Raw genomic sequence first — 10,000 nt, 5'->3', positions numbered from 1 at the left:
GACACCTACAGGACAGCAGCGCAGGAGGCCGTCAAATTCTGATTCTGACGCCTAAATACTTAAGGAATTAAATACATCATACAACATGACAAAAAAAATGTGTTGTCGTTTAATTCAACGCTCTGATTACCAATACCTCGAGGACTGCTTGGATTAGGCCTACCTTTGAACAAGGGGGCCATTTTCCAGACCCCGAGACCTCCAACAGACGTGTACTGGCCCAGCGCCGTCTCGAGGAGGAACAGGGGCATACCGGCGAATATTAGGGTCAGAAAGTAGGGGATCAAGAAGGCCCCTAGCAGAAGGTGAGAAGTATACGTGTGAGTATAGGAGAACAGGACGTATCGTTACAGACATGTTTCACATTGCGCACCAAATTGATATTGGAGTTGGGGGAGCGAGGTCTGTGCGCGCAATTACGCACAGGGGAGAAATGCTGCTCACAATATGTAAACGAACTCCCGGGCCGAAATTTGCGTTAGAGTTGATGGATGTACCTGTGTAAGCTCGGGTTTTGTTTGATAATTTGGAAAATGCAAAGATTTAGGGATTTACCTCCACCGTTTTTCCCACATAAATAAGGAAATCTCCAGACATTCCCGAGTCCAATGGCATATCCCACACACGAGAGGAGAAAGTCAAATTTTCCTCCCCAGGTTTCTCTCTCGGGAAGATCCTTTTTGGTCTTCTGGACTTTGACCACCAAGGTCTTGGGTTTGTCGTTGGTGGTGGCGGGCGCGTCGATCACTGCCTCAGTGAGGACTAGTCCGTCCGAGGCTTTGGTTCCGTTGGTCGCCATGGTGCTTCAGACGTCTGATGTAATCCAGAATAATGCGCGAGGGGATTCAGCAGCAGTCCGAGGTGACAGCAGCTTCTCCTCTGGTACCCAAATCTGTCGACAGGGTATCCGATAGTCAGCCGGAGCCTCGATGTCTAGGAGGAGCACTAAAATGTGAAACATATCAGATGTTAAATGAGCCAAACGTTGTTAATGGTTAGTTGGTTGAAGGATTAACCAACGTCAATCAAGCGATAAGCGACCTGCCATGTTTTACGTGACAAGAGGATCATTAGACTTAACCCAACGTACAATTCAAATAAAGACTTTAAATCCAAATACACAATGAAAATGCTATTTGGAAAGCCCTTTCCCTGTGCTGTAGGCCTGCGTTGCACGAGGAAAGCAATTTAAGTCTCAAAAAGGACCGTCTATCGTTCCGGTGAAAAATCAATGATTTCTTTAATAAGGACTCACAATAAGGAGATCTGTAAATAAATCAAGTTAACATAATCCCATGGAAAAAATGTACAGACTAATTATCCGAGTGTAGCATCACTAATTGGTTCATATTTCAGACATGCTTGCGCGCAACGAAAGTTCGCCTCTTATCCCTGAATCCTAATTCCAAAATGAATTATATCGTCTCTTGCTTTTTCATAAAGAAAACTATTTCTTTCTAAATAAAAAAAACGAGTGCCGTCTCCGATCTTTCTCTTCGTTCGTGCGTAATCATGGACAGCATATAAATATACGAATCCGTACCTGGCCTTTGTTCCACACTAAAAATATTTGCAATGTGTTCAGATTTTGATGAAAGAGCCTCACTCCAACCTCCCATACTCAGAGACGCACATAGAATAATCCGCACCGAACCATCAGATGAGCCTGAACGCCAAACGATGCGCAGCGCGCGGACATCGACGCGCGTCTGGTGTTCATTTGGTAAGATTTGGTTCCCGAATGATGTAGGCCTTTTGTATTTAAACGTTATTCAAACTTCGCTTTTGAAAGATTTATCGATTATAATCGTAACACTCGTTTTTTATAAAATTGCATTACTTGAACTACAGGCGCAGTTTGCGCTATTCCCAACATCTCAAAGCCATCATAGCGCGTTTACGTACCAAACTGTTCTTTGTGAAGGGACTGTAAAACAATAACGAAACCGAAATCCTCACACGATATCAAAACAATTCTGATATAAGAAGAAGAAAAATAGTGCTCCCTGTGCGAATCGGTTGTTTTTTGCAAAATTCCGGCTGCCTCGTAGAAAAAAAAGTTATTTCCTTTATTGATTCAGACCAAAGTACGAAGCTCTCCAGTCGAAGGATGTCGAATCAAACTATTATCCAGAGGGTCGACCGTGGACAGAATGCGTTGTGGGTGCGTGGTGCTGTCCAAAATGCGGTGCTGAATGAGAGGAAGGGGGACGCGGCGGGGAAAGGAGCTGCTTCGCCTCACGCCAGCCACCGTCTAAGTCGAGCGAGCAGGGACGTAACATGGAACGCGGGGTCTTCGCTCTCATCTACATAGCGTCAATGTCACCTCAAAGTCGACCCTCCCCACAGCCACCATTTCCACCACTGAGATCGCAGTGGGCGCGAGAGGGGGGACATCCTCTTGTCTCAAGGTTTTATATCCTTACAGCTTTTTTTTTTTACATCAGCAACTTTTCCCTCTCTCTCTCTCTCTCTCTCTCTCTCTCTCTCTCTCTCTCTCTCTCTCTCTCTCTCTCTCTCTCTCTCTCTCTCTCTCTCTCTCTCTCTCTCTCTCTCTCTCACTCTGTCCCTCTCGCCCTCTCTTTCTCACTCACTCAAGGGCCACACGTAATGCAATGACTTTACATTTGCCATTCAAGGGCCCTCGATACAGGCAACTTCTTAGTGCAAACCTTGCCTCCAAATTCGCCCTTCATCTAAACTTTATACAATTTGATTTGATTTGAACATGCATGATTAAGTTAAAGGTCACATCAGTCATGCACCTTCATGCCACTCTGCAAACACCCAGAATTGAGTTTGAATTTAGAAAAGATTGCTTAATTTTATTTTACACGTTAACTAGACAATCAACGTTTTACGTTGAATATAAATGCAATACATTTCTATTCATCTATTGGGTAGGAGAATGAATTGGAGCAGCAATATATTCTGATTCAATTTCTGAACACACTTAAATAATTGATGATAAAATATGGTTTTATTAGAAATTGGTTCAACTTCATCCCCTCCAACGCTGCCAGAGCCCTGAACAAGATAACAGGGCCCTAGTCAGTGCAGACAGTGCGGCTCTTTGCGTCTAATCCTCTTGTTCCGCTTTCCCAGAGCTGAAATGGCCGCATGAAACAGGCCACAAGATGTGCAGTCTGATCAAACTGTCACCAGTGTAACTATTTTACTATTCAGCCATTTAACACGACACTCGCCACCTCTATTTTCATCTTTCTTTTAGATACGTGTCTTATGACAAGTGGACAGGGGTCAGGGTGTTACTACAACCTAGAGTACGGCTGATCCTGGGGTCGGGAACTATTTCAGTTGGTGGAGCCAATTCAATTACTTGAAATGTTCTTAAAAGAGTTATATCAAATCATGTATCGTTCTCATTCAACCTCTTAAGGGAAGATGTTCATTCGTTGCGATTTAGACATGGCCTTTTGGCCTGGAAGGAATGATACTTCATAAACCTTCTGTAATTTCATTATCTACTCTGATTGGCCATTATGGCCAAGCATATTGAGCTGGACATTACAAGTAGCATGTATCAGAAACGTATACTATATCTGGTGTGAAATGATATTACATTATGGTATTGAATCGATATGATCCGCCTGGTTGTTCAGCCATATGCATCTGGAAGTGCCGGTGGATCCCTAGCTTCCTGGCCCCTGGACTGTTGGAAATAAAGAGCAGTTTAATAAGAGTCGTTCTCCTAATGACATTCAAACCATACCCCGGAATCAGCGATGTCATCGTCTCCTCTCCAAAATAAATCAACCCTTTGAGTTTGGTACCAGTCCAATGGGGACAATTAATGTGCTCATGGCCCGTACAATATGAACCCACAACATGTGTGAAAAGAGAAAGGGAGAAGCAAAGACAGAGAGAGAGATAGAGAGAGAGGGAGCAAGAGAAAAAGAGTGAGATGCACTCTTAAGACATGCACTTTCTTTTTAGCTATCAGCATAAAACGCAAAGAATGGGTCAGTGCATTTTCTCCAAAAGAATATTGAAAAAAAAATGTCCCCGTCTTTGCTGCATAACCCATTTCCTGTGACTCCACCGTCCCATTTCTCTCCCTCTCTCTCTCTCTCTCTCTCTCTCTCTCTCTCTCCCTCTCTGTCTCTCTCTCGATCTCTCCCTCTCTCTCGATCTCTCCCTCTCTCTCTCTCTCTCTCTCTCTCTCTCTCTCTCTCTCTCTCTCGCTCTCTTCTCTTCTTCTTTTCTTCTTCTCAATCTCTATATTCCCTTAAATTTGCCCCTCGCTCTCATCTCTCTATCTCCCTCTCCTCATCACTCTCTCCTCCTCTCTTCATGTTCTGTCGGCTGTGCAACGCTTGCTATACTGTGCAAACCCTGCGGATGGAGGAAAGCTGCACCGCCACCACCACCACCACCACCACCACCACCACCACCACCACCACCACCGCCGCCGCTACCACCACCGTCGCTGCAACCGCCGCTGAAAGAGCTCCAAAAGAACGCCCAGATGGTGAACCAATGAGGGGTGAGCTAACCTTCTAACGATACTAAATGAAAACGTAGCACTTCCATTCCCAGCTGGCTGAGTGGCCCGCAGGCCCCGGCAGCACCTCAGATGTGCCAAGTGTCTCCCGCCTGCCACTGACTCCACACTGGGAGCATATCTCAGGTTCTGTACTGGAGGAGAGCGGGTGGAGGGGGGGGTGGTGGAGGACGTGGGTGGAGGGGTGAGTGCGGGACGAGGTGGAGGGCTGGTCCCACCTGATGGTAGAGGCCTGTGTGCATTGGGGCTTGTAATTGCTGTTAGGGGAGGCGGTAGCAGAGGTTATACAGTGCAGGCGCACGTGCACTGCACTGCCCACACACACACACATGCACGCGTGAATATGTACACAAGCCCACACACACACACGTGCACGCGTGAATATGTACACAAGCCCACACACACACACATGCACACGTGAATATGTACACAAGCCCACACACACACGCGTGCACGCGTGTGCGGGAAGGCGGGCAGCTGGCCCTGTTTCCTTTTTATTTATTCTGCTCAGACACATGAGGACAAATGTAATGTGATGCTTTCTGGCACTAGCCACCATAATTCAGGGTTTCTAAGTATTGTACAGCTTCATGAATGAGGGTCTGGACGGTTCACATCAATGAAGCCTTTACAAGGGCAATCCAACACCTACCCAAACACTGAAAGCAGGGGGGGGGAAGCGAGACAATGAGAGACACAGGGAGAGAAAAAAGAGATCGGGGAGAGGGGAAGTGAGCAACAGTGAGCCTAGTTTTCCCATTTCCCTGAATCCCCCCCCCCCAAAAAAAGCAAAACCTCCATCCATCGCCCATCCATTCATCATTGGGGGGTCTCTGGGAAGAGAAAGAGAGAGAGAGATAGAGAGCGAGGGAGAGGGGAGAGAGAGAGAGAGAGAGAGAGAGAGAGAGGAGAGAGAGAGGAGAGAGAGAGAGAGAGAGAGAGCGAGAGCGAGGGGGGGGGAAAGAGAGAGAGAGAGAGAGAGAGAGAGAGAGAGAGAGAGAGCGAGAGAGCGAGAGAGAGAGAGAGAGAGAGAGAGCGAGAGAGAGAGCGAGAGAGAGCGGGAGGGAGATTGGTTTGGTGTCAGGATCACTTATGCGTAACACTGCGAGACCCCTAAAGAATGTGTCCGTCTCTTCATTGGTAAGGCAGTCAGGTAGGCCGCTGGTAGGCCTCTTCAGAAGGGACTGGCCGCTGAGCTTCCGCCCCATGTGAATGGCTGGAGACACAGTGGCGTGTCTGTTGCCGGGCGATCCACATTAGGAACTCGGGGCGCGTTCCGACACAGAGAATAGGGTGGTAACACACAGGGCCGGGGCAAAACAAACACTGGCCCTCTTCCCTCGCCTCGCTCTTCTCACAGCCAGGCAGGAATGTCAGAGTACGATCGCGGTCGAAGAAGGAGGAAGGAAGCCTCCGGAGTTCTCCAGCGTCAGCCCACTGTATTTCAGAGAGTGATGTCATGCTCTGAGGTGAGACTATCCTAGTGAAATAGCCTTTTTTTCGAAAAACTGTAAGACAAAATGCACAATGAGCAACTTTCGTTGTTTTTTTATACCGTTTGGCTCAGGGCCAAGCAGAGTGGCCCACTTAAAAGCCCCCTTTCGCTTTACTTTGAAATCAATTAGTATCGTGCAACAGTCATGGCTCCCTCTTGTCAGCGGGGTTGTCAGGCAGGGGAAAGACGGATAAAGACGCGCGCTGAACGGTGAATGCCGGGGAAACACAGCGTGGCATTGCTTTGACCCCTGTCATGATTTATCAGGACAAAAGAGTGTCACATGTTCCACAACTTTGCCAGGGTTCAGCAGAGGACCATACAGTACATGACATCCATAGACTGTACTAATACTACACACCTACAGCAAAGAGCACACCTGAAAACAACACGCACACACAAACAACACACAGAAGCAACCATGAATAAGAATGAGTCAAACCATTCAACCTTAAAAGAACTGAAGCAGCCTATTAGGAGCGACACCCTCTCATGGGTGCTGCGGGTTGGAGCTCTTCACCGGCTTATGGCAGGGCCCTTTAATTTATCCATAGCATCAGAAGACACGGCTCGACGTGGAGCTGGGCTGCACAATGACAATGCATTCAATGTCAACAACAATAAAACCACATCAGGCTTTTTCGTGTGTCATAATATTCCTCACCTATGGACGACCTCACCTGTGCTCAGCAGCATCAGAACACCAGGGTCTGAGGTCTCGGGCCGCTACGCGTGTCTGCCTATCGCGTGTCTAAACCAAACGGCTTTCTTTGAGCACAAAGCTGTGCCAGTTTAGGGCTTAGTCTAGCCTACTTTCCTCCGACGTCCTTTTGTTTACACACCAATGAGACAATTGAATTATTAATATGCTAATTAATCCCGATTTACATATTTGTGTTCATATCTCACTTCAGGGGAAGGGAAAATAACGGATCAGGCTGGCTGTAATTTCCTCTCTGTCTTCCCTCCTAATTGATTATACTCTATTTTGACGATAGTGAGTGTTTTTTTAATTATTGAGATATCGATTTGAGAATGCGCCTTGTGTTTTTTCCGTGTGTCAACGGTACACAGAGAATTTATCCTGAGTATTCTGATATATACTCAGCATATATTCAAATCTATTGGCCTCTATATGCCGTGGCTTGTAGGCGACACGGTTGAACCCTTAGCTGTACTGTATTGAATAAGATACTTATTATTATATACCATTAATCAAACATAGCAAACATGTGTATGTACCGTGTATGTTATTTGCAGGTACCAACATGTAACAAGGTCCGGTGCACACTCAGGCTTACAGTCACATGAAAAGTCTTTCACAGAGGCCCAGACACTGGTCCATAGCTGTGTAGGAACTGGATTTAACCAAAAGGCCATATTATGGAAGGTTCTGCATTTGTTTGGCTGCTGTTGCATGTGCTAATCAGTCAGTCGTTTTTTTTAATCAAACTTTCAACATACATTCAATTGTTCTTAGAATATGTGTGTTGATATTCATTTTGATCAGAATTATTATTTATTTATTTTCACACTGAATTATGAGTGAATGTTCAGCTTTAAACATCGGGTCGAAAACGGATCTGTATGCGTGGTTGATCTGATCTCGTCAGCGATATAACACATGCTATGATTCATATTTGGGTGGTTCTATAATTCACACATACACACACACACACACACACACACACACACACACACACACACACACACACACACACACACACACACACACACACACACACACACACACACACACACACACACACACACACACACACTTCACCATTACAAGATTAACCACCGAGGAACCAGAGCAAATACCCTTCTCTGTGTCATCTCTGCCTGCTCTGGTTCTACATGGCGAGGCATCTTGCAGAGGTTTGCTTCTCCTCAGTCAGCGTAATGGAGACAGACAGAAAGTGATCCAGCAGTCAGAGCTAATATTCAGACTTAATGGCTTTCTGAGAATCTGCACCCAGAGTCTCCCAGCCTCCTGGCATATGGCTGCTCTGCTCCCACTCCGCCGAGCACGAGAGAGGGAGCCCACAGCCACGGCGGTACCCATAGAACACTGTTCAAATGCGGCCGTGTTCTTTGCACACTACACTATTAAAAAATAATCTTTGAAGTGTGTGGATTTTGTTGATTTTGTTTTGGTTTTTACAAATTTAGATGATTGACCCGAAACACATCCAGTGTCCTCAACACGCAATTAAAGTGAATGGCGCCGTCGACAAAGAGCAGTTTTGCTCCACTGCTCGAGCACAGGATCAAAAAGAACAAAGCCATCTTGAGGAGAGACAAAAAGACAAATCAGACTGATTGAAATTCACACAGCCGTTTACATCGCCGCGCTGATTTCTGCAACCCTACACAGATGTGTTGCCAAGCAACAGTGAAGCTGTCCGTCGGACTCTAGACTGCTATTTTGGACGCTTTCACATCCATGCCGAGAGCTCGGCCAGGTCACTTTGGATCAGTGCGTGTCTGGGATCAAACACGCTCCCTATTATACACAAGGGGGGGGGGGGGGATACTATTTTTAGCGGTTGTTGTATCTTTTCAATGTTTATTGTTTGAGGTCCGTCTGAGGACACAACCCAAACCCATCCAACCTTTTAATGTTGTTTTTCTATCCTAGCTTTCTACAGCCGCCGGACGGACAGGGGCTGTGAGAGGGCGCTGAGGGTCAGGTCAGGCCCACGGTGGGGGCTGACACTGACACTGGAAGGTGAGGGGCCAGACGGCCTGGCCACTGTAGCCATCGGGGTGCGTCTGCCTCTCCTCTGGGGCCCCGGTCTCAGCAGCTGCCGAGCTATGCCTCATTGGCTTTAATAGAATCCGCATTATCAGCCCTCAGATGAGGGTTCTCGGGGGTTAATAGGAATTTGGCTGGCTCTGACAATTGCTTTGTGTTTGTTTCACACCTAAAAGGCTGCAGGTTTTTCCATTCGTTGCATGATTGAAAAATGCAACGAATGGAAATGCAAAGGTCTTGTACATAACAACTAACAATTATAAGCGATTGTGTTTAGTTCTCTGTGTTCAGTTCTTGGTCGTGGATTCATTTGATGTTCTATGTCCGCTTCGAACGATCACAGAATGTCAACATACATGCGCCATGTTGATGCTTCATTTCTTTTTGTTTGCAACAGTTACGGCCACCAACGCCTATCTTTCTATTAATGACCATTAGCCACTAAGGACGGCCAACCATGAAACACATTCTACTCAGACAACTCATTTGTTGGCTCATTGCTTCCACTTCAGGAGCCCAGAAGGCAGAACAGCATTCAATTTAAAACATAGAAAAACTCACTTTATTTCAGTCACTGATTAACAGGTTGGAGGAAGATGGGGAAGGTGCAACCTGTAGCACAGATGGATGGACAAAAACACAGTTTCCTGAGCTTCCAGCGGCCGTATGGTAACTGCATTTAGATGGAGGCAGAGAGGGAGCAAGAGAAAGACAGAGTAGGCCTCATTAAGACATTAGCAGCACCACATAAACTATCCACCGCTGCTCTGCATAGGGGAGTGTAAATCCCATTCCCGTCGTGTGTATGTGTGTGTGTGTGTGTGTGTGTGTGTGTGTGTGTGTGTGTGTGTGTGTGTGTGTGTGTGTGTGTGTGTGTGTGTGTGTGTGTGTGTGTGTGTGTGTGTGTGTTTTTGTGTGGGTTAGAGAGTAAATAAGGCGACTGTTGTCTTTTTCCAGCATTGAAATTGGACTGATTAGACCCTAGCTGTTTGTTTTGTGTTGGGTTTTTCCCTGCATTGACGTGTTAATAAGGCCTATAATTCTGTCATGGATCGCTCTCATCAAGAACCTGCACCTAATTGAAGTATTAGTACCATTTGGTAAGGCTTTTATCGCACTGATATCTGTCTACATAGATGCATTCAATATTAATTCACTAATAAACACATGTTATTCCTATGCACTTTTCCCTGAATAAATGACCCGTCCCCATCATTTA

At 46.2% G+C, this 10,000-nt stretch overlaps 1 protein-coding gene across 1 annotated transcript in view; it reads right to left on the bottom strand.

The window, feature by feature from the left end:
- slc6a1b (solute carrier family 6 member 1b) overlaps positions 1–799 on the bottom strand; it is a 13,661-nt gene extending 12,862 nt beyond the window's left edge. Inside the window, exons 1-3 of the mRNA XM_056605884.1 lie at positions 556–799; positions 164–295; positions 1–5 (exon numbers count right to left, since the gene is read on the bottom strand). The exon at positions 1–5 is cut by the window's left edge and continues 96 nt beyond it. Coding sequence (XP_056461859.1) covers positions 1–5; positions 164–295; positions 556–799 — 381 coding nt within the window. The remainder of the gene's footprint in view (positions 6–163; positions 296–555) is intronic.
- Positions 800–10,000: the final 9,201 nt, after the last annotated feature.

This window comes from Gadus chalcogrammus, chromosome 13 (assembly GCF_026213295.1).
Source record: "Gadus chalcogrammus isolate NIFS_2021 chromosome 13, NIFS_Gcha_1.0, whole genome shotgun sequence".
NCBI classification, from domain to species: Eukaryota; Metazoa; Chordata; class Actinopteri; order Gadiformes; family Gadidae; genus Gadus; species Gadus chalcogrammus.
Note: the sequence above shows the minus strand (reverse complement) of the source record. Positions and strands in the feature narration are given on the sequence as shown.